This window comes from Megascapheus bottae, chromosome 25 (genome assembly GCF_031878675.1).
Source record: "Megascapheus bottae isolate mThoBot1 chromosome 25, mThoBot2.hap1, whole genome shotgun sequence".
NCBI classification, from domain to species: domain Eukaryota; kingdom Metazoa; phylum Chordata; class Mammalia; order Rodentia; family Geomyidae; genus Megascapheus; species Megascapheus bottae.
The window spans coordinates 14,716,911-14,742,323 of record NC_143533.1 but is presented as its reverse complement, the minus strand read 5'-3'; the positions used below and the strand labels follow the sequence as shown (position 1 = coordinate 14,742,323).

At 41.4% G+C, this 25,413-nt stretch overlaps 1 protein-coding gene across 6 annotated transcripts in view; it reads right to left on the bottom strand.

Moving 5' to 3' along the window:
- Positions 1-23,760, bottom strand: part of Nedd4 (NEDD4 E3 ubiquitin protein ligase) — a 66,755-nt gene extending 42,995 nt beyond the window's left edge. For 4 of the 6 annotated variants that reach the window (XM_090358351.1, XM_090358353.1, XM_090358352.1 and 1 more), the window contains exon 1: positions 6,912-8,435. In XM_090358351.1, coding sequence (XP_090214477.1) covers positions 6,912-8,393 — 1,482 coding nt within the window. In that variant the 5' untranslated portion in view covers positions 8,394-8,435. Of the gene's footprint in view, positions 1-1,624; positions 1,641-6,911; positions 8,436-14,888; positions 14,943-16,288; positions 16,328-16,420; positions 16,500-18,845; positions 18,920-23,688 lie in introns of those variants that run through there. The other 2 variants (XM_090358357.1, XM_090358355.1) reach the window with 2 other exon arrangements.
- Positions 23,761-25,413: the final 1,653 nt, after the last annotated feature.

Here is a 25,413-nt window from a genome sequence, read left to right as displayed (position 1 = left end):
TTCCACACCACCATGCTTGCCTGTCTACTGGCCCCCTCTGCTTGTTTTGAGGGGATGTCAGTTCTGGGGCTTGAACTCAGGGCCTGGATGCTAGCCCTTATTTATTTGTTTGTTGCTCAAAGCTAATACTCTACTATTTGAGACACAGCTATACATCAGGCCTTTTGGTGGTTTATTGGAAATAAGAGTTGCACAGACTTTCTTGCCCAGGCTGGCTTTGAACCATGACTCTTAGATCTCAGGTTCCTAATGAGCTAGGATTATAGGCGTGATCCACTAATACCTAGCTCTATTTGAGGCTTTGACTACACATCTGTCACTTCAACACTTCAACTTCCCGGCAATCATGTCTATCCTGGGCTCACTCTGCTCCTCCAGTTGACCCAATGATAGCCATGCCACCATCCCAGCATCACCACACAATCATGCACCACCTCCTCCTTCCTTTTCCCTCCCAATCTGGTCCTCTCTTCGCTTCCCTGCTTCAGTTCACAACATTGCCATTCACCTGGGCACCCAAGCTAAGGAAAGGTCAATTCATTTATAATCATGGTGTCACAAAAACGTACTCCGTACAATGAGCGCTTTAGCTTTTCAGTAAAGATTTTCTACTGGGCGCTGGTAGTTCACTCTTGAAATTCTAGCTATTTGGGAGGCTTAGATCTGAGGATCATGGTTTGAAGACAGCTCAAGCAGGAAAGTCTGTGAGGCTCTTATCTCCAGTTTATCAGCAAAAATCCTGATAGTGCAGAGAGAGAGAAAGGGACTTGTCTATGGACTAGGTCGTATCTATTAGCTACAGATGAGTTACTCTTCTTCAGCATGGGGTACCAGCCTTCCCCTCTTCTAGTGCACCAACTCTTTCCTCACTCCCAGTTTCCTAGGTAACCCGTACCTGAGTCACTCAATTACTCACTGAGCACAGTTCTTTAACATTTCCAGCCTTGCTATTTCTGCCTATAGTGATTTTTTTTCTTTTGTTTGTCATGGGGTTTGGACTCAAGAGACTGGGTCACTGTCCCTGAGCTTTTCTGCTCAAGGCTAGGGCTCTACCACTTGAAATACATTTCCAGTTTATTGGTAGGTTTTTTTTTTTTTTTTTTTTTTTTTTTTTGCCAGTCCTGGGCTTGAGCTCAGAGCCTGAGCACTGTCCTTGGATTTTTCCCAAGGCTAGAGCTCTACCACTTGAGCCTTAGCGCCACTTCTGTTTTTTTCCTATGTATGTGGTACCGAGGAATCGAACCCGGGTCTTCGTGCATGCTAGGCAAGCACTCTACCAGTAGGCCAAACTCCCGGCCCCTATTGGTAGTTATTAAGACATTCCTGCCTGGGCTGGCTTTGAATCATGATCTTCAGATCTCAACCTCTTGAGTAAGTAGGATTGCAGGTGCAAGCCACCTGGGCCTAACCTACAGTAATTGCTTTTTTTTTTTTTTTAAGTTAGGGGAGCAGCACTTTATTTATTTTTTAATTTTAATGTATAGAGGGGTTACAGTTATATTTGCCAGATAGAAGGTGCATTATTTTTCACACACTGATACCCGTCCTCACTCCCTACAATAATTTTTTTTTTTTTTTTGCTATTTCTGGGCTTGAGTTCAGGGCCTGAGCACTGTCCTTGGACTTTCTCAAGGCCAGCGCTTTACCACTTGAGTTCAGCACCACTTCTGACTTTTTTCTATATATGTGGTACCGAGGAATCAAACCTGGGACTTTGTGCATGCTAGGCAAGCACTCTACCACTAGGCCAAACTCCCAACCCTACAATAATTCTTAATATGGGAGAGTTTTGAGCTCAGGGATGTCTGACAATACTTGGAGACTGTATGTATGTGTGTGTGTGTGTGTGTGTGTGTGTGTGTGTGTGTGTGTGTAAGTGTAGGTGTGTTTGGGTACCAGGCCTTGAAATCTGGGCCTCATGCTCTCACTTGGCTTTCTTGCTTATGTCTAGCACTCTACCAACCAAATTATGTGTCCAGTTCAATACTTTGCTGGTTAATTGGAGATAAGAGTCTTGTGAACTTTTCTGCGCAGGCTGGCTTTGAACCTCAAGCCTCCAGGTCTTAGCCTCCTGAATGGCCAGGAGTATGGAATGTATAGTACATGGTACAATATGATGGCGTGTGGCTTGGAGATCCCTTTTTTTTGGCATCTAGAGAGGAGTGCTACTGGCATCTGGTAGGTGGAGGCCAGGGCAGTGCTCAGCATGCTAGAGGACACAGGGCAACATTAGGACAAAGACGTATCCAGCCCCCACCCCCAGTATAAACAGTGCTGGAATTTCATTCTGGATGTTTCTGCCTGGCAACTCCAACCCATCCATCAAGACTCAGTTTGCCAATTACCTGCCCAGTGATGCTTTCCTTGATTAAAACAGGTCCCTTCCTCCAGAAAAATAACACCCCATTTTCCTTCTCAAGCACACTGATAGTCTAGTACTCTGCATGCCAATTCGAATGGAGACAATCCTTCTGTCTACCGGGTGTCCTTATTAGTAGGAAAGGAGTGACCCAAATATAAATGGTCTTTAACTCCTCTATTTGACTAATTTATTTTATGTGCCAATTATGGAAGCTTGAACTCAGGACCTGGGAACTGTCCCTTAGTTTTTGTTTGTTAGTTTAGTTTAGTTTTGTTTCTCAAGGTTCCACTTCTGGCTTTTGGGTAGCTATTGGAGGCTCATGAACATTCTGCCTAGGTTGACTTCGAACCATGATTCTCAGATTTCAGTCTCTTGAGTAGCTAGGATTGCATCAGTGCCAGGCTACTTCCAATTTTTTGCTGGTTAACTAGAGATAAGAGACTGAACTGGTTTCAAACCTTGATCTTTAAATCTCAACTTATAGGTGAAGCCACTAATGCCTGAATTTTAACTTTTTTTTTGTTCTTAGTGCTTGGCACTTATCTCTGTGTTTGATGAATGAATTAATGAAATCTGTCTGTAGAGAATATAAGTATTTCCAAGCAACCTGAATCTCTCTGAAGTCAACACTGTAATTCTCTAGTTTGAAGAAATGTGCATTCACCTATATGTATTTGCACTATATAGAAATATCAAACTATATAATCAAATACATATATTTGCATCATTATGAATTACATTGGTTTTTCTGGGTAGGTTCACATAAACCTACCCAGATGTCTCAAGCTAATTGGCTTGATAACATGAAGTCCTTATAAAATCAGGAGTGGGAAAATAATAGATATACATTTAAGACATCCACCTTGGAAAAATAACCAAGTAAATGACTAAAATGTATAATGCTGAGACTGCACTGAGATGAGCATTTTTCAAAAGTTCTTCTGTATTATGCCTAAATGACTTATTTATTCAGGAATAATAGATAATAATCAAAAGGAAAAAAATACAAAAAAATTAAAACAAATATGTTAGTAGAGAATAGACGAAGCATAAATGGGTAAAATTCTAAGTTGCTGAATAACAGAGTTATAATATCTAGCAGGGAATGTAGACCTTCACTAAACAACAGATGGGGAAAAGATACTTAGAGTAGTCTAAGTACTAGAGAGATTTTAGAACTCTTAATAATAACAATCCTTAACCTATTTGTTGATAGAGCTGACAAACTATTTTACACAACATTAAAACATGAAAATTTCTATTTGTAGATCAATGCAATATTGCATTTCTACATGTAATACAAACTTTATTCCTGCTATTGTTATGGCATAAATAAATGTTCTCATGAGCGCAGCCAAAGTTCCATCTTCCCCCTAAGCTATAAACACAGTACAGATTCTGGGTCACTGATCTAGTTAAAAATTTTCACTAGATATTAAAACTTCATCATTAACGAGCTGTTGATTATAGGGAGCTAGTGTATAGTTACAGGCTGGTAACAAAACACAGAAAAGAATCTGTAGACCTTTCCAGGCCTTAGGAAGCAGTGGTCTCTCACCAATGCAGTGATTTAATTTCACGGCTGCCCAGTACAGATAGTTGACATGACTAAATGCTACTCTAATATCAACTTGTTAAAAGTGAATACAGACTCAGCATATCAGAATACGAACCCAGACTCACTGGAGACATGAGAAATATTTTGGGAGCTGTTTATTTATAAGTGAGTTACAATATACCACTATAATTAGATTAATATATAATTATTGATAAACACAGGATTATTTCTACAATCTCATAACTGTTGTCACTGCTGTGTTTAGAAAAAGTAACTGCAGTATGACTCCCCAATAAAATAAGCCTTTGGTGGTTTTGTTTGGTTTTGCTATTTATCAATTAGATCAATTTAGATCCAGCATACCCTGAAGTTAAATGTTATCACATTGCTTATGATACTTTCATGACAAAAACTTGGGTCAATTAATATGGAAAGACAAAACAATGCAAAGCCTTCCAACAGATCGTACACGTCTAGACTAGTCTATAATCCAATAATCTTCTCCCAAATAGAAGCAGAATGAAGCTAGGCCCTTTTGTTGTCCTTCAATTATGTAAAACTAAACCCCATGAAAATGTATATATAACAAGCATTTATTTCATTTAAAACACATTTAAGCAAATTTGGATGTAACCTTTTCTTACCCTAAAGGACAGAAAGAATGATAAAATGAGATCTAGAAGAATAAACTTGTAAAACAAAACAAAACAAAATACAGACACAAATACCCTTTCTGAAAAGTATTAAGAAACTCAAAATCAACTATTTTAAGGATATTTCTTTCCTTTTTTTTTTTTTTTTGGCCAGTCCTGGAGCTTGAACCAAGGGCCTGAACACTGTCCTTGGGCTTTTCTCAAGGCTAGAGCTCTACCACTTGAGCCACAGCACCTCTTATGGCTTTTTCTATGTATGTGATAACAAGGAATTGAACCTGGGTAATTGTGCATGCTAGACAAGCACTCTACCACTAGGCCAAACTCCTGGTCCCTTAAGGCTATTTTGATAACTAATTTTTGGTGAGTAATTCCTTTCATATTATCTCATTAAACATAAAATAAATTTATAAGTAACAGTCACTCAATTAACTGTTGCTTTGTTTCTTCTTAAGTACCAGTTAATGTGTCTCTCGGGAAAAGAGACAAATGATAGATAGTCCTCTCCCAGCTACTTCAGAAAGTTTTCTAAATGGAATCAATAACCCAAAAGACACAGATTGTAATTTGAGATGCAATCTCTTTTTATCTTTAGTAATTACTTAGATTAACAGTCTGGGCATTGGTAACAACAACTATATTTATCAGATTTCAAAAGAGAGAAAACAAACTATCAAATACTTAGTATTGTTTGCCAGTTCTTTTTCCCTTTCTACTTATTCAGTTTTTCCCCCCTTTCTAATCTCTAGTACAGATATTAAAAGGCATACAAAAACAAATATTAAGTGATACATAAATACAGATAAACAGGTAGAGTCCACTCTCATACTCCCACCAAAATAAAACTATTCTTCCATCTAGGATAAATTTAGTCAGAAAAGTTTTAAGTTTCCTGTAATCTAGCAAGACCTTCCAAGCATAGAATTAAAAAGAAAGGAATAAAAAAAACGCAAAAACAAAACTATTTCAGTTCAAACTATTTTAAATACTCTTGAAAAGCCAAATTATATACAGAACTGCTTTAGCTAAGATCCATTAGTTAAATTATTAGTATAATAAAGTTGCCCAAATAAGAAATTAACAGGGTAAACAGAAAATTATGGAAAATGTCAAGTGATTTCAGGCAAATTCAAACATACAAAACTTAGAAATCAATATTGGTGAGAGAGTAAGCTACATTTTAGAAGCCAGTATTAACTATTAGCTGAAGGAAAATAGGGCAGAAACAAAATTCCTGTGGTTGGGGTATACACAAATGCCAATACCATTTCTTTTTCTCTGTTTAAACATGCAATTATAATAGTTTCTATCAATGATCTTACATCTTCATGCACGGTAGAAAAATATTCCTATGTGTCTATATAACAAGATCATCACCTTTTTATGTGCTTTACTTTATATCTTATATAAACACTCCATATTTTACTTTATTTTACAGTGAGTAAGGAGAAAGGGAAAACTATAGGAATACTGAATCCTGTTGAATACTATTACATTTTAAATTATAGTATTCTATATTATTCCTATTTGGAAGTAGGAATAATATATTTATAATATATAAAACACTGTACAATGTTATATATATATCAATATAATATACATTTAATAGAACATTAAGATACTGCACAATATATTAAAATACTGTGTAATATTAATAGTATTACCAATCTTACTATTAAAAATATATCAAAATACTTGGAAGAAAAATATACCAGGATAAAAATGTTACAAAATTATTATTTAAAATTTGCTTTATGCTACAGAAGCATTTTACAAGCTTATATCACTTAGGAAAGGTTTGCTTGTTTATTTGTTTTAAATGTATAATTTGCTCACTAAGGAAATAATACAGTGAAAACCTTTTGGGGGGGTTCTTCTGACTTCAAATCAAAAGTGGTAGTTGTAACTTGTGTGTGTGTGTGTATGTGTGTCTGTGTCGGTCGTGGGGCTTGAACTCTGGGCCTGGGTGTTGTCCCAGAGCTCATCAGTTCAAGACTACCACCCTGGGCCTGGGCATTGTCCCTGAGTTCTTCAGCTCAAGGCTACCGCCCTACCCCTGGAGCCTAAGGGCTACTTCCAGTTTTCTAGTGCTTAACTGGAGATAAGAGTCCCATGGTCTTTAGTGCCTGGGGTAGCTTTGAACCATAGTCTTCAGATCTCAGCCTCCTGAGTAGCTTGGATTACAAGCATGAGCCACTGCTCCTGGCAAAGTTATAACATTTTTGCTCCCTAACAGCTAGGGAACTTGATAAACTGCTGTTACAATCACTAGCAACCAAAGGTGTCATTCAATTATTCTAACATAAATTAACATGTCATGAGACCTAAGGAAACGTACCTTGCAATTTGACAGTTGGCTTGTGAAATCCCTGCTGCTCTCTCTTAGTAAGTTGTCGACTTTAACTTCACCTCCTGATGCAAATTTTATATGTAACTGCGATGGTCCCCCCTTAGAACAATTGTGCTTCAGGCTGGATAAACAGGAAATATTTGGGTACGTTCCTCCCAATGAAATACTTCTCTGTAGACTAGCGTGGTTTCGGTGCATCCGTGACTTTGGTCTTTCCAACTCTCCACTGATACTGATTTGGTAATCCATGCTGGGGGTGGCCGGTAGGCAAACCGATGAGGCCCTAGGTGGGCACCTGGGATGCTTGGACTCCGGAGGAAACTTCACCTCTGACCTCTCTGCTTCACAATCACCATGTGCTGCTTCACCATCTAAGGGGGTTGCTTTTTGTTGGGTGAACTGCACTGAAACACAAGCGTACCCTTCGGCCGGTTTCTCACAGGGAGTGGGGTTTGAAACAACAACTTTCTTTGGTAAGGAGCCCTTCGTATGGAGTGGTCGGATGTCTCTCACTTCTGCTCCGGGGAGCCCCAGGGTTTTGGATAATCGTACTCCATTGACAGCGGTGGAAAGGAATCCCTTGGCACTGGTGCCATCTTCACCATGTCCAGTTTCATTAGGGGAAACCACCAACTGGTGCGAGGTCTGGTAGGATTCTCTGCTTGGGAGAAGACCCGTGGCCGTGGGGGAAGTTGGTGGGGTGTTGGAAGGACTTCTAGGGAAAATGACTAGGGAGGAACAGCGTTTGAGTGGGATTTTGGTATTCCTGCTCACAGGCGATTTCACCACCTCTAGTCCAGGCTCAGGGTCATCCTGGAGGATGGGGAGCCCACTGGGACTTGTGGACAAAATCTCACAGGGAGGAGTGCTCCCATGTGGCAGGGTTGTGTTCGAGGGGCAGTCAGGAGCTAAAGTTCCACCAAAAAAAGTCTCATCACTTGATGGGAAAGTGGACACACTACTATCACTGATGACACTGTTGGAGTACGAACCTCCACTCGTGATACTGGCACATGAGCCGTAATCACTCCCATTGCTACTGCAGGATCCATTGTCACTGGCTGACACGTTAGTGAGGCTCCCACTCCGAGTGGCACAACTCTGGAGTTCAGGATCAATCACAGCAAACAAGACATCCTCACCCTCTGTTAAGACATGGCTGGACTGGAGACCCCCACCGTACCTTATGGGCTGGAGTGAAATCTGCAGGCAGCTGGTCTTCTTCGGCACACTGGCAGAGGAAGGAGCAAATGCTGTTTCCCGAGGCTTGCCGTGGTCCTGTGTGAACGGAGCTAAGGCAGCATGTCTGGAAGCCAGGTTCATCTGAACTACTTTGGACGCCGAAATCTGTGTTGGGCTCTGGAAGGACGTGGGAATCTGCCGGTCCAGATCATCTTCCCCTGCAGTTTCTGACAAGGGGTATGTGTGGCTTCTCCTTGCTGTGAAGTGCAATCGCAAGTTCTGTGCCATTTGTTTGCATTTCTAAACATATTAAGGGCTAAAAAGTCCAAATAAAGATCTCTGTCCCACAGAGAGGCAAGAAGCAGCTGCACTCATCCAAACCAGGAAAAAAAAAATCATTTGTGGTGGCTTAAAAAAAAAAAAAATGGAGAAAGGGGAAAAAAAAAAAGTTCTCTGGCAATAGTAGTCTTTCTCCTAAGTAAAACATGATATACTAGAGTCCAGAGAGAGAAAAAGACAGTCCATGCCGGAGACTGATATTTCCAGAATGTCTTTGAGTCTCTTGTCGTCCAAATGCGACCTTTCAGCTGAGCTCAGCCACAGCCCTGACTCAAAACACAGCCAAACTGTTCCAGTATACCTTCTCCAATTTGCATGAATGACTAACACAAAGACAACAATCTTCTAGCATTTCAAGTTGAAGCGTTCTTTTTTTTAAAACCCCAGTTCTACTAAATGAACATTTAACACACACACCGCCTCCCCTCCCCAATCACACTTCCAATACTTTCTCCAGCAAAGTCTGACCACTAATATTTTTCTCCAAAGGTTTAGAATTACAGGAAGTGGGTAGGAATGAAACACCCATGTAATTGAGTATCAAATCGAAGATTGAATTTCCAAATAGTAATCGTAACTAGGAATCGAGTCGTCAGGTTAACATAGAAAGGAAAATGAACCATTAAAAACAAATTAAAATAAATTTTTAATGAAATCTATTCAAACAAGTTGCATAAATTTGGAAAGAGCCAAAACATCAGAGTGAATTAGGACGTCAGCAAAATCAAATCAAATACCACTTATAAAAAGTGAAAGCTAACAGATACAACTACAAAATGATCCTCTTGAGACTGCTTCCAGAATGGAGCATAGAATGGAGGAAAAAAGGAAAAAAGAAAAGAAAAAAAGTTTAAGGGACGCTGTCACCAAGTTATTTTCTCCGGTAATTTTAAGACCTTGTGCTGCCAACTAGAACAGTCTTTAAATGATGCCATTTATATTTTGACTATTAAAAACTTTGCCAAGAAATAGGCAAAGCAAACATTCCATTAAAAACATACGCAGATTATACAGAAAAACTATACCCAATCTAGTTTGAACACATCAGATATTTTATTCCACTGTCTCTGCAATATGTTCACTTAAGAGGGAGGTACATAAAGAAGTCTAAACAGAGTTTCACACATCAAATAAACATATTTCAATGCCAATTTTGTTCTGGAAAAAAAAAAACCTACTTGGGAGCTCTTTGCTGCCCCCTAGTGGTGCTTTGAAACAATCCAAGTCGCTGTTTGATATGTATAAAGAAATACAACCCATGCATATTTCTTTATATAAACAGAGTACATACTTGTTTACATTTTTGAGCTGGCCTCAAGGTGGAATTACTTACCCATGCTGATAAAACTCTCACTGTAGGGAACAGTAGGCTGTTTGTCTTTCCAGAGGTTGAGATTCTGTGAGTGTGTGTGTGTATGTGTGTGTGTGTGTGTGTATGTATGTATATATATATATATTATATATTTCTCCCCTTTTTGACTTTGTATTTATTTAACCTTTATTTTCAGTTTACTAGGGCAATAAAGTTTAATATTTTAATTTCTCTCCCAAATGTCACACACCCAGGTTGGTACTCTGTTTGGAAGAAACAAATTTATTTTTAAATAATACTCTAGGGTATATTTAAACCTCTTACCTGAATTTTATAGCTGAAAGTCTAGCAATAAATATATACTGGCTCATTCATAGGAAAGTAAAAAGGAAAACAGCTGAGTTGTTTACCACATGGAACTACACCCCAGTTGTATTTTTCTAAGTTTTTTTTCCCTCTAAGTAAAAGCAAATATGTAAAATATATACCCTGACTTTGTTTAAATAATAAAATGGCTGAAGTTAGGTCTGTTTTGAATCACCATTTTTTTTAAACAGTATTTTAAATCAATTAAGACATGATAAAATATAAAGAGGAATTTCTTGAATTTTATTTGACTCAAAGGAAATATTTTTCTGTCTTAGAAGGTATATAATGGTTGTAAACTTAGTAATACACTTATTACAGTACTTTGGTTTTATAAAACCCATTTCCTTATGATTTTAAAGACTTCAATAAATATCCTTGTTTTTTTTTTATTCGTGTCTGTGCCAATACTGAGACTTGAACTTAGGACCTGGATACTGTTCTTAGCTTTTTCTGCTCAGGACTGATGATTTATCATTTGAACTACAGCTTCACTTTTGGCTTTTTGATGGTTAACTAGAGATAAGAGCTTGTCTCAAGGACTTTCCTGCCTGGCTTTAAACCTCAGTCTTCAGATCCCAGCTTCCTGAGTAGTAGTCTGGATGTGTGAGCTACCACTGCCTGGTTGCTTCATGCTTTCTTTTATTATTTCATTTAAAAATATGACCCACTGCTGCTTCTAAAGAAATGAAGAAGAAATAGAGAAGGAGGAGGAGGAAGAAGAGGAGGAGGAGGAGGAAGAGGAGGAGGAGGAAGAGGAGGAGGAAGAGAAGGAAAGGAGGAAAAAACATTGTAGCTAGACAAGAAGAAATGATACTTGAATTTTTTTTTTATTTTTTATTTTTGTGGGTTATGGGGCTTGAACTAGGCCTGGGCTCTAGTCCCTGAGCTCTTCAGCTCAAAGGCTATAGCCCTACCCTGGAGCTAAGTCCCACTTCCCATTTTCTAGAGGTTAACTAGAGATAAGAATCTCGGGTCCTTTTGTGCCTGGGAAGGCTTTGAACCTTAATCCTCAGATCTCAGCCTCCTGAGTAGCTAGGATACAGTGGTGAGCCATGGTGGTGGCTGGGGGGGGGTAGGGCACTTGAAAATTTTAAAGGGACAGTTTCAGAAAGAAAAAGTAAGGCAAACGAATCCAACGTACTCTCATTTCAGTTAGAGCTTGGATTCCAGAAAGTCTGAGTAGCCTGTTTTTCCAGGATCTGAACTACAATTAGTGCAGTCACAGGAAATCAGAGCCTGGGGTAAATGTTACCCTTCAACCCAACAGAGGATGCAAGGTGAGAGTGGTCAACCCTCATCTCAAGGGTAGGTTGCCGGGACAGCAGTGACAACCCTCATCCAGGAGCGTTCCTACAGCATTTCCTATTCTGGTAAAGTCCTATGAAGACTGAAGCTCATGGACTACTTCCCTCCCCAGAGCTATGTTGTTATTATTTACACATCGCATGAACTGCACAATGTGGGCAGGCTCTGGGTTATGCTAGCCATTGATGGACAGCCATTGATGGACCCTGAAGGCTGAAGTCTACTGTGACAGCTATCTGCACACTGACACTGCATGAGGCACATTCTTATTTTCAATTAACCACCAAAAAGCTGAAAGTAGAGGTATGGCTCAAATGATAAAATATGAGACATGAGCAAAGAAGTTAAGAGACAGCTCCAGGGGCTGGGAGTTTGGCCTAGTGGCAGAGTGCTTGCCTACCATGCATGAAGATCTAGGTTTGATTGCTCAGTACCACACACAAAGAAAAAGCTGGAAAAATGGTGCTGTGGCTCAAGTGGTAGAGCTCTAGCCTTGAGAAAGCCCAAGCCCAAGGACAGTGCTCAGGCCTTGAGGCACAAGCCCAGTTCTGGCAGAGATGTGGGGGCGGGCGGCAGCTCCTGGTCCTGAGTTCAAGACCTCAACATTGAAATCATAGAACTTTGAAGTAATTTCATTATATCCCATAATCCAAGAAGGCTTCATCCAATTAGTTGGTCATAAAGATAAGAAGTTTCCCCAAAAGAGCAATTCTGCCTCAACTCTCCAATTTAGAAAGCCTGCCTATATATTCCCAGCTTCCTGGGTTGTCTCACTGATTACACACTTGCCAGCTTCCACAAATACATAAATCAGGCCCCTAAAGTCTTTCCCTCTCTCCCTCTTGCTCTCCAACCCTAACAATGCAAGGACTAAAACTCACATATAGTGGTCCCACCCAGAACCCAGACATCTAAACCCTTCCAGGACTGAATGTGTGCAGGTGTATTTCTTAGGACAGTGACACAGGGTGCTAACTTCTGCTGCTGAGATTTTTTTTTATGGCCCATCATTATGAAGTAGTAGGCGTTAATAAACTCATACCACCACAACCATCACCAAAATTATTGGTTTTTTTTACAAACTTCTAGTTCTTAAAATAAGAAAAGGAATCTATGTATCTATATTGCCTACTGCTCTATCACTTTGAGCCACAGTTCCACTTCCAGTTTTCTGGAGAATTTTAACAGGAAAGTCTATGAGACTCTTGTATCCTATTAACCATTAGAAAACCCAATGTGGCATTGTGGCTTAAAGTAGTAAGTGTGCTAGCCTTTACCAAAAGCATCCAGGTCCCGAGTTCAAGACCTGTGACTAACCAAAAAAAAAAAAAAAAGAGAGACAGAGCTTTACCACTTAAGGGTAAGGGTGATGGGCTTTGATAAAAAAGCAACCTCTTGGGCTAGGAGTTTGGCCTAATGGTAGAGTTTTTGCCTAGCATGCACAAAGACCCAGGTTCGATTCCTCGATAGCACATACATAGAAAAAGTCAGAAGTGGTGCTGTGGCTCAAGTGGTAGAGCTCTAGCTTTGAGAAAGCTCAGGCCCTGAGCTCATACTTAGGACTAGCACAAAAAACAAACAAACAAACAAAAAAACCAATCTCTTTGTCAACCATGCACTTCATTACTCCATCCTACCTCATAACAGGCCCAGAAACAACAAAGCCATGTGAGTATGCACTGAAGCTTCTCAAACCAAGCACAAAATTAAACTTTTCCTCTTTTTCTAAGGAGAGGAAAAGGAAGGGGTTTTGGTCCTAGGGCTTGAACTAGAGTTCAGGCACTCTCCCAGTGCCTGGCTCAAACCCTATTCTTTTTTAAGCTCATTTCCTGAGATACTGTGTTACAGAGATGGAAAGTTAATATAACTTACACATTCAAATCTTACAGATTTAAAATAAGAATTTAAGATGCTAACAAAAGGGTTTAAACACACACACACACACACACACACACACACACACACACACACACACACACACATCCTAAAGCCTGGTGCTGGTGGATCATGTCTGTAATCCTAGCTATTCAGAAGGCTGAGATCTGAGGATCAGTTTTGAAGCGAGCCTGGGTAGGAAAGGCTATAAGACTCTTATCTCCAATTAACCAAAAAGCCAGAAAGTAGGGCTCTGTGGTTCAAGTGGTTAGAGCACTAGCCTTAAAAATTAAAGCTCAGAGGCTAGGAATGTAGCTTAGTGGTAGAGTGCTTGCCTAGCATGCATGAAGTCCTGGGTTCATTTGATTACTTAGTACCACATAAACAGAAAGCCAGAATTGGCACTGTGGCTCAGGTGGTAAAGTGCAAGCCATGAGCAAAAGAAGCGCAGGGATAGTGCCCAGGTCCTGAATTCAAGCCCTACCAATGGCAAATAATAATAATAATGATAGTAATGATAATGATAAAATAAAGCTCAGAGAGTTCAAGACCAGGACCAGCACAAACAACAACAACCACAGCAACAACAAATTCCAAAGAGCTAAATTTATGACAAACATGAACCTACAAGATAATTTAGAGATCAGAAATATCATTCTAAAGCCGGGTGTGGTGGCCTATAATCCTAGCTACCTAGGTTGACATCTGAGGCTCTTGGTTCAAAGCCAGCCTGGGCACTAGAAAGTCCTTAAGAATCTTATCTCCAATTAATCACCAGAAAACCGGGAGTGGCACTATAGTTCAAGGGGTAAGGTGGTAGCCTTGAGCTGAAGAGCTCGGGGAAAGCGCCTAGACCCAGAGTTCAAGTCCCATGACCAACCAACGACCAAAAATAAATAAATAAATAAATAAAACTATCATTCTATAAAAAAGGAAATCAGATTCCCTTTGTTTTTTGACCCATGTAAGAGCTGCCAATTGTCCAGAGGACTTTATTAAGTCATTCCTTATCCATGTAGCACAGAGATGTCCTGAGCAGCAGAGTTAAGATAAGAGAGGAGCTAGGGAGGGAAATGGGTACCAAGACATGTGAAAGGGCATCAATGTATGTAAATTAATGCACCTTCTATCTGGCAAATATCATGTAACCCTTTTACTAATTACAATAAAAAAAGAAAAAAAAAAAGAGAGGAGCTAGGTTGAAACTGGATGTAGGATATCTGGGGTGTGGAGGGAAGGGAGCCAGGAACACAGAACAGAAAATATTCAGGGTGAAGCCTCTGGAGCCCTGACTACAAATCAGGGCTCAGAAAAGACTAAGAGGGAAGGCAAGATACAAGGATCCTGTTGCTGTCATCTCCTGACACCACAGACCAAGGGTAAGAATTTATAATCTGATGAGAAACAGAGGAGGTGATGGCTAAGAGAATGAGCAGAGAGAGTAACCCAGGAAACAGAGAAAACACTGTGTCTCCCAAGAGCAGCCCTAAGGAGATCTCCTATGAGCTCTTACTTCCCTAGGCTAACCCATCCAAGGAAGCCCACTCTGCTCCCTTCACCCCCAGGCAATACATAGAACTTACCAGTCGATTTTCATCAAACACTTCAAAAAGGAGCCGGTGCTGCTGAGGATGGACCTAAGGAAGGAAAAACAAGAGCATCAATAACAATAGACACAGAAACACATGCTTTGGGGCCGGGAGTTTGGCCTAGTGGTAGAGTGCTTACCTAGTATGCACAAAGACCCAGGTTCAATTCCTTGGTACCACATACTTAGAAAAAGCCAGAAGTGGTTCTGAGACTCAAGTGGTAGAGCTCTGGCCTTGAGAAAAATCCAAGGACAGTGCTCAGGCCCTGAGCTTAAGACCAAGACTGGCAAAAAAAAAAAAAAAAAGAAACACATGCTTTACAGCAGCAAGTACTGAGTACTGTGACGTAAGACAGATGTGAAATTCCACGTAGCACATAAAATAGAAATGGCAACAGGATATCGAATGTATTTAAGTTCTTTTTGATTTTAATGATGTTGGTCATAAGCAGAATATGACAAATCACAAATGTACAGAGAAACTGCTCCAAAAGAAAATGAGAATGGGCTAGGAGTGTGGCCTAGTGGTAAAGTGTTTGCCTAGCATGTAGGAAGCACTAGGTTCCATTCCTCGCTACCACATACACAGAAAAAAACCAGAAGTGGTGCTGTGGCTCAAGTGTAGAAAGCTCAAGACAGTGCCCAGCCCCTGAGTTCAAGCACCAGGACTGGCAAAAAAAAAAAAAAAAAAGGGGCTGGGAGTTTGGCCTAGTGGTTAAAGTGCTTGCCTAGCATGCATGAAGACCCGGGTTCGATTCCTCGGTACCACATACATAGAAAAAAGCTGGAAGTGGTGCTGAGGCTCAAGTGGTAGAGCTCTAGCCTTGAGAAAGTCCAAGGACAGTGCTCAGGCCCTGAGCTCAAGCCCAGGACTGGCAAAAAAAAAAAAAAGAAGAAAATGCAAAAGTTTAAGAAACAAAAGACCCAGTGGAAGTGTGGCTCAGGTGGTAGAGCACTATCCCTGAGCAAAAAAAGCTTAAAGGGAGAGTGCCCAGGCCCTGAGTTCAAGCCCCAGTATTGCCTAAAATTAAAAACTAATTCTGGAAGGGAGTGTTTACTTTTTTTTTCCTTTTCTTTTTTTTTTTGCCAGTCCTGGGGCTTGAGCTTGGGCTTTCTCAAGGCTAGAGCTCTACCACTTGAGCCACAGCACCATTTCTGGCTTTTTCTATGTATTTGGTACTGAGGAATCAAACCCAGGTCTTTGTGCTTTCTAGGTAGGCACTCTGCCATCAAACTCCTGCCCTCTTAATTCTTTTTAAGATGATAACACTCTATAAAAAAATAAAATATTCTAAGGCATATTTCTGAATGTACTAAATGAAAAACCTCAGAATTCTAACCTAAGGAGAAAAGTATTTACTTTTTTTGTTTCAATAAAATAAAATCTGTACTTACTCTGAACAGAATTTCTTCATTCCATCTTGGATTCAAAGACTAAAAGATAAAAAATATAGTATAACTAAGTTTTCATAGCTTGTCATATTAAAAAATCCATTAAAATGTTTTTTAAATATTGCCAAGTCTCACCTTTTTAATGGTTTTTGTTTGCACACTTGTAAAAACTCCATTCATGGGGTCATATAATGTCACTTTCACATAAGGATCACTGTTAAAATTTTAAAAGAAAATGGAAAAATTTTAATTGTTACTTAGCCCAATCTTAGACTATCTAAATTATCCACAGAATTTTCCTTATGAAGAATTGCTTTAATTGAAGCAATTTTCCCTACTTAAACACTGCTATTCTGAGATTTATATATATCTATGACATACAAATCCTCAGCTTAATTTTAATTATGTTCTAAAATCTATGTGTCGTGATTGTATCTAGAGAATCTCTTCTTGAATATTTGTTTGTTAAACATGACATTGTTAAATATGATGTAAAAATCAATGTTAATAAAATCTTTTTTTTTAAGTTGCTATTCTGGCCGGTACAGTGGCTGCTCACTTCTGTAATCCTAACTACTCAGGAGGCTGAGATCTGAGGATCAAGGTTCAAAGCCCGCCCAGCACTAAAGTCCATGAGACTCTTATCTCCAATAACCTCTAGAAAACCAGAATGGGGCTGTGGCTTAAGGGGTAAGGCTGTAGCCTTGAGTTGAAGAGCCTCAGGGACAGCACCCAGGCCCAGAGTTCAAGCCCCATAACCCACAAAAAAAAAAAAAAAAAAAAAAGTTGATATTCTGTACCTAGGGTAAGTAATTATAGTAATTTCTACACTCTTAAAAATTATGCCCAGTTAAGTATGGTGGTTCATACCTGTAATCCCAGCACTTCATGAGGCTGAGGTAAGAGAATAACAAGTTGTAGGTCTCAACCAGTTTAAGGACTATGTTGGTCATAGAAAAAGTATTGCAAAGAAAAACCTTATAATTATAGAATAAATGACTTGGAACCCATAGTCTGAGTACTGTCCTTGAGTGCTCAAGGCTAATGCTCTACCACTTAAAAACACAGCTCCCCTTTGGCTTTTTTGGTATTTAATTGGAGATAAGAGTCTGGGCTTTTCCTGCCCAGGCTAACTTTAATCCGAGATTCTCAGATCTCATCCTTCTGAGTAGCTAGGATTATAGGTGTGAGTCACTGGCGTCCCACTTTTAAGCTGCTATTTTTTTTTTCCATCACATGCTTAATCAGGTTTAAGACATTTCTCATCACTTTTCAGTTTGCTAAAAACTTCCATCGTGAATAGGTGTTGAGTTTTGCCAAATGATTTTTCTACGTTATTGATTTTTGTCTTTTCCTTCATTTTTCAGACATTAAGCCAACTTTTTATCTTAAGTTTGCTCAGTAATTCTTTTTTTTCTTTGCCAGTCTTGGACAGTGCTCAGGGCCTAAGCAGTGTCCTTGGGTTTTCTAAAGGTTAGAACCCTATCACTTGAGCCTCAGCACTACTTCCGGCTCTTTCTATGTATGTGGTACCGAGGAATCGAATCTCAGTCTTTGTGTATGCTAGACAAGCACTCTACCACTAGGCCAAAGTCCCAGCCCCATTAATTTATTTTTATCTTGAGTTGATGTTGGATTTGTTAAATTATACCCAATTGAATTTAACTATGTGATTATCTTCTATACCTTTTTCTTCTCTACTATGCTAATATAATAAATCTACCTTAATTTTTTTCTGTGTGTGTACAGATTCTGGGGCTTGAACTTGGGGCATAGGCACCTCTAACATTTTTGGTCTGGGATCCTCATATGTCAGGTAGGTAGTATTACAGATGCTCAGATTCTACCCTAACTTAAAAAAAAAAATACTGGAGTTGGGAGTGTGAACTAGTGGCAGAGTGCTTGCCTAGCATGCACGAAACTCTGGGTACTATTCCTTGGTACTATATACTCAGAAAAGGCTGGAAATGGTACAGGACAGTACTCAGGGCCTGAGTTCAAGCCCTAGGACTGGCAAAAAAAAATGTTGAACAGTGCTGGTGGCTCACATCTATAAGCCTAACTACTCAAAAAGCTGAGATATGAAGATCCCAATACAAAGCCAGCCTGGGCAGGAAAGTCCATGGGACTCTTATCTTCTATTAATCAGCAAAAAGCTGGAAGTAGAGGTGTGGCTTAAAATGGTAGAGTACTTGAACGCGCATGTGTGGTAAAGCTTTTAACAAGTTTAATTTGCTTACTGGCTTACTAACATGACTACCAATATTTCCATGTCTTCTGTGGTTAAGTTTTATAATTTGTAGCTTTTGAGAGTCAGGAAATTCTGGAGGCAGAGATCAATAGTAAAACCAATCACTACCACTGGACAAATGCAAGAATTCAGATACCAAAAGATTTAATTTAGAACCACTAGCAGTGAAAATGTTACTATTGTAGTAAATTTACATAACCACTTACTAATAATATCCAAAATTTCATTTAACTGAACTTAAGAAAAAAGAAACTGCTGGTCAAAAAATGCAAAGGTTTCAACCTTTACAACCCATTTTGACATACTCACCTTGCTCCCAGGATATCTTTCTTGGCAAGGCCTATTCCAGCTATAATTTTAACCTTCACGATTCGTGAATTTTCCTGAAATACAAAAATCAGTAGTTTATTTTCACATAGTTGCAACCCAGCTAAAAAAATAAACAGTAAGTAGGAAATTAAAATCAGGGGCATCTTTTTAAAGAAGCGGGGTGCTGGTGGCTAATGGCTGTGATTCTAGCTACTCAGGAGGCTAAGATCTGAGGATCGAGGTCTGAAGCTAGCCCAGGCAAGAAAATTCATGAGTCTCATCTCCAATTAATGATAAACTGGAAGTGGAGTGTAGTAGAACACCCAGGCCCTGAGTTCAAGCCCCAGTACTGATACACATGGATGCACATGGATGTGTGCACGCACGCACACACACACACACACACACACACACACTCACACACAAAGTGTGAATATTTAGAAGGCACACTTGCTACTCATTTCCACCAAACAAGTTACAGAACACTATAGTACAACTGTGTAGTGCAACATATATTGCCTACATGACCATAAGAATTCATAATTTTCTTTCCTTTTTGTTTTTTTTGGTCAATCCTGGAGCTTTAACTCAGGGCCTAGGTATTGTCCCTAGGCCTCTTTGTGCTCAAGGCTAGCAACCTACCACTTGAACCACAGTGCTACTTCTTACTTTTTCTGAGTAGCTTATTAAACCAGCCTGGACTGGCTTTGAATCATGATCCTCAGATCTCAGTTTCATGAGTACCTAGGATTACAGGTATGAGCCACTGGCTTTAAATTACAATTTTCCCCACATTCTTCTCTTTTTTCTTTTCTTTTTTTTTTTCCAGTCAGAGGGCTTGAACTCAGGGCCTGAGCACTGTCCCTGGGTTTTCTCAAAGCCTAATGCTCTACCACTTGAGCCACGGCACCATTTCCAGCTTTTTCAATGTCTGTGGTACCAAGCACTCTTTACCACTAGGCCAAACTCTGGGCCCCAAATTTCCCTACACTCTATCCTATTTTTCCTTGCATTTTATCTTGCTTCTATTCTGTTTCACTTTGTTTCAGTTTCAAATGCCTAAGAATCATTTCCATCTGCTCTTACAAAAAAAAGTCTACTTTACTTTGAATCAGCAGCAGAGGACTGCCTATTCTCAGAGTCTAAGTTCCAGAGGTGACCTAACTGTAATGTTTTCCTTCTTAAAAGCAAAGGGTGTGGGTGTGAGTGTGCGAGTGCCTTTGAAGGCGTCTGAATGTTTCATCATAAAGGAATAATAAATGCATGATTGAGGAGACAGATATGTTTAGCCTGATTTTGTAAGGCATGCATATATCAGAGAATACATATTGCCCAATAAATATATACAAAGTCTGCATTTTCCAAGGATGTTTTAAAAATGTGTGTGTGTGTGCATGTGTGTGTGTGTGTGTGTGTGTGTGTGTGTGTGTGTGTGTGTGTATGTTTGCTAGTACTGGGTCTTGAACTCCAGGCCTGAGTTCTGTCCCTGATTTTTTTCACTCAAAGCTGGCATTCTATTTGAGCCACAGCTCCATTTCCTGCTTTTTGGTGGTTAATTGGAGATAAGAGGCTCATAGGAGCTATATAGTGGCCTGTAAGCATAGCCACTCAGGAGACTGAGATCTGAGGATCACAGTTCAAAGCCAGCCAGGGCAGGAAAGTTGGTGAAACTCTTTTTTTTTTTTTCCAGTCCTGGGCTTGAGCTCAGGGCCTGAGCACTGTCCTTGGACTTTCTCAAGGCTAGAGCTCTACCACTTGAGCCTCAGCACCACTTTCAGCTTTTTTCTAGGTATGTGGTACCCAGGAATCGAACCCGGGTCTTCATGCATGCTAGGCAAGCACTTTAACCACTAGGCCAAACTCCCGGCCCTGTTGGTGAAACTCTTATCTCCAATTAACCACCAGAAAAAAAGGAAGTGGTGATGTTACTCAAAGTGGTAGAGTGCTAGCCTTGAACAAAAAAGCTCAGGGATAACACCTAGGCCCTGAGTTCAAGCTCCATAACTACTTAAAAGGAAAAAACAAAACAAAACAAACAAACAAAAAACAGTCTCATAGACTTTCCTACCAAGATGGCTTCCAACCATGATCCTCAGATTTCTGCTTCCTGTGTAGCTAGGATTACAGGCATGAAGAGGCTTGCCTGACTTTATCTTTCAACTTTTGTGATGGACCAGAAAATAGAAACAAAGATATATTCTCCACAACATACACAGAAACAAGCAATGTTTGTTCTTTGCCCCCAGATAGTGAACTCCTTAAAGGTTTAGACAATCTCTTCTCTCTCTACCCCTGGGACCCAGCATGGTACATGTTACAGAGCAGAGAGTTAGTGAATGTCAACTGAATGAATAACTCAATTCAAAAAGAACAAGTAGAAGACTTTTGTCATGATGTCTCTTGCCTTCCGGTCTGGTGTTCTTCCTTTACATGGGCAAAATAGAAGTGGAAAGACATTGGACTCATGAGAGTCACCGCCAGATGTCCTCATACAAATAGGGTAGGGCCCATGCCATCATTTCCCAGAAGTTACAAATTCTTCAGCAAGTTCAGGAAATACTCATTCAAGGGGTGGAGTTTCTGGCCTCAGTTGCCACTCTGGCCATTAACTGCCACAGTTATTTTTCATTTCAGCTGGACAGGGAGGTGAAAAGAGATAATCAAGACCATAGATCTGCTCCAAGAACAAGCAAACACACAGCAAATGATACTTCTGTCATTTCTGTCTGTGATCAGTTAGATCTGTTGGAGGGAGGTGAGACGGGAAATGTGGATGAATTAAGTTACTCGAGAGGCTGGGATCAGTGCATCCTGGTTTGAAGTCAGCTTTGGCAGGCAGTATATGAGTCTCTTATCTCCAATTAACCACCAAAAAGCCAGAAATAGAGGTGCGGCTCAAGTGACAGAAGGCCAGCCTTTATTGAAAAAGCTAAGAAACAGTGCCCAGGCCTTGAATTCAAGCTCTAATTAGAGCATTAAAAAAAAAAAAAGAAAAAGTTTTTTTTGTTGTTGTTGTTTTTTTAATACATACATGAAACAAGCTGGGAGTTTGGCCTAGTGGTAGAGTGCTAGCCTAGCATGCACAAAGACCTGGGTTGGATTCCTCGGTACCACATACATAGCAAAAAGCCAGAAGTGGTGCTGAGGCTCAAGTGGTAGAGCTCTAGCCTTGAGAAAATCCAGGGACAGTGCTCAGGCCCTGAGCCCAAGCCCAGGACTGGCAAAAAAAAAAAAAAAACTATAAAAAATACATACATGAAACAAACATTATACATATTTATGAGGCACTGTGTGACTTTCATACATGTATCCATTAAAGGATGTCTTAAGGCAGACCGAACTTTATTTATTGCCTCAAACATTATTATTTCTTTAAGGTGAGACATTCAAACTCCTTCTAACATTTTGAAATAAGCATGCACCCCAGAACTTCTACCAAGGCTTCACTTAACATACTACCTGTCTTCAAGTTTCAACCAAGCTGCATATATATGTACATTCTGGGAAGGGAGAGGATGGAACTTTGCATGTCTTAATTCCATAAGAAATTAAATTTGAATTGCAGCTCATCATTCTTTTTTTTTTGTCGGTCGTGGGGCTTGGACTGTGGGCCTGGGCACTAAGCTCTTCAGCTCACGGCTACCGAGGGACCCCTTGAGCCACAGCACCACTTCTGGTTTTCTGTTGATTAATTGGATATAAGGATCTCATGGTCTTTAGTGCCCGGGCTAGTTTTGAACCGAGATCCTCAGATCTCAGCCTCCTGAGTAGCTAGGATTACAGGCGTGAGCCACCGCACCTTCATCTTTCTTAAAGTACTCTGAAATGAGTTGTGTGCAAATCTGACACACTACCCACGCGTTTTAGCCTTCTCCAGAAAAGCACGAAAGGTAAGTTTGGGGACATCAACTTACACAACCTCCTGAGAAGTCACCTAGATCAGCAAAAGGAAGCAAGCCAGGGATTTCCAGCTCATTAGATACCATCTTGGTAAACTGTTGGTTGGTTTAATCAACCAACCACCGGAAACACACAGGTGGGATTTTTCTCACCTCAACCTGAGTCTTGGAATCCCACTCCTATGCTTTCAGACTCAGCCACCAGCCACAGAAAACCCAAAACTAACCTTTGCAAAAGAACTTCACCATAAACACCCAACAAGTAAGTCAGCAAGCTGAGGAGAGACAGCTTCATCTTCAAACCCTAGAGCCTTAGTTTTCCAAGTGCACAGCATGCATCCTTGGTTTTTCTGGCTTTCTATGCTTAAACATCCAAAATAATAATAATAAAATAATAATAGAGGGTGAACTTCCCACCGATGGACACTTGTTGCTGAGTGGAAGAAAAATTCCCTCTCCCTGCTTCCCTATCCGGGTCCCCACTTTAAAGGACAAAAAAAGAAAATCATCAATAACAACCACATAAATCCAATAGCTAAGGATAAACCGTCTCTAGAGTCCCTCAAGTTCAGGGGAGCCGGGCCTGGGCCGCAGGCGGGATGCTGAGCCCCGGGGACCAGGCCCCGCCCCCGGCGCTGGCCGCACCCCAGGCGGGCGGGGGCGGCAGGAAGGCGCCGGGAGGGTGGGGACCGCGACGCCCCTGCGCCGGTCCGCTCCTCGGCCCCTTACCTCACCGCTTCTCCGAGGAAACCGCTCTGAAGAGGGTTGAGGGGTGTGTGGCGGGGGGGAGGGTGTCTCCACCGGGACGACCCCCTTTCCCGGGGTTCCCTACAGCTCCCAGAGCACGGGGAGGAGGGGTGCAAAGAGCGGAGCCTCCAGACACCCCGGTCCCTCCCTCCGGGATGGGAAGCCCGCCCGCCGCCCTCGGGGGATCTCCCCCGCACCTCGTCCTCCTGGAGCCCGAGCACCTCCACTGCGCAAGTTGCCATTGCTTCTAGCAGAACCGGACGCGCCGGACCAGCCCGGGGCTGGGAACCGTCGTGAGGGGGAGGAGGCGGAGGGGAGGGGGGAGGCGGGAGGAGCCGGAGGAAGCGGGGGAGGGGGAAGGGGGGAGGCCTCCTTCGCCGCCGCCGCCGCCGCCGCCGCCGCACCACTGCGTGCAGCGCCTCCCGCGGCTCGCGGGCGCCAGTGCACGGCCCCGTGCGGCGGGAAAAGGCGGCGCGCGCACGTGCAGGCCGGGGGCGGGGCGCCGCTGGTGATTGACAGGCCCCCGGGAGAATCCCTCAGCTCCCCTCTCAAACACCCTCCCCTCCAGCGTATTTGCATGGAGCCGGTCCTTCGCAACAAATCTCACACCGAGATCCCACTCAAACCCGGCTTCCAGGGTGCTCACGGTGGCTCTTCCCAACCACGCGGCGGGCAGAGGAAGGAGGATCCCGGCAAAGGTAAAACCCTAGCTGAAAATTTTTAAAGCAAAAGAAAACCAAACACACACACAAAAAAACAAACTGGGGTGTGGTTTGGAGGCGTGGCTTAAGAGCCAGGGGTGTGGCCACCGTGACAGCTGGTGGAAGTGCTGGAAAGAGTGATTAGAGCGGCAGGGCGGGGCTTAAGCAGCGGAGGCGTGGCTAGAACGATGAGGGCGTGGTCAAAAGGGAATAGGGCGTGGTTCCCGCTGTAGGGGGTGTGGCTCAAGGTGTAGAGGAGTCGACTTAGCAAAAGCAGAGCCTCAGTTCAAATCCCAGTACTGGTGCAAACGTGACCATCCTCATCTAATAATAATAATAATAATAAAAGAATCCTGACTCTGCAGAGTCCTACAAAGAATTGTGTTTAGTCCCAGCCTAAATCTCCGAGTGAAAATTCCAGCACTGCCATGCATTAGGCTGCTGATTCTTAGAAGCTACACTCTGGTACACAGCTGTGGTCTGACAGCTGCAGAAATGGACAGGCTCTGGCCTCATTGATCTTAAGCTCCAGACTGGAACTCTATCTGTGATTTAAAAACCTGCACAAACTCCTAAACTATTCTGGTATGGTCGTCTTTAAAGCTAACCAATACCAGCCGGGAGTTTGGCCTAGTGGTTAAAGTGCTTGCCTAGCATGCATGAAGACCTGGGTTCGATTCCTCGGTACCACATACATAGAAAAAAGCCAGAAGTGGTGCTGAGGCTCAAGTGGTAGAGCTCTAGCCTTGAGAAAGTCCAAGGACAGTGCTCAGGCCCTGAGCTCAAGCCCAGGACTGGAAAAAAAAAAAAAAAACCTAACCAATACTATCCAGTCGGGAAAGTAGCAAAGAAGAGGGAAAATAATTTGGACAAGAGCTTCCTGTGCCATAATAATGGTGTGCTTTAAATTAATCCTGCCCCATTGCAGCAAGACCTCCATGGAAAAGATTGGGGAAAATGATACGTTATTCAAGCCAGTGATTTAAAAAAAATGAGTAAAAAATAAAACTGAGGTCCTCAATTCAAGTCCCATTACTGGCAAGTAAATAAATACATAAACAAGAATTATGGAAAACAAAGCTAGCATGGGCTCAATATTACTGGAATGAAACTGGAAGGGTTGTTAGGAATTCAGTTTTCAATAGATAGAGAAGTAAAATGTACATATAAAATGGGATGCATAAGCAAGGCATTGGAGACTCTTCCCCCACCCCACCCTCA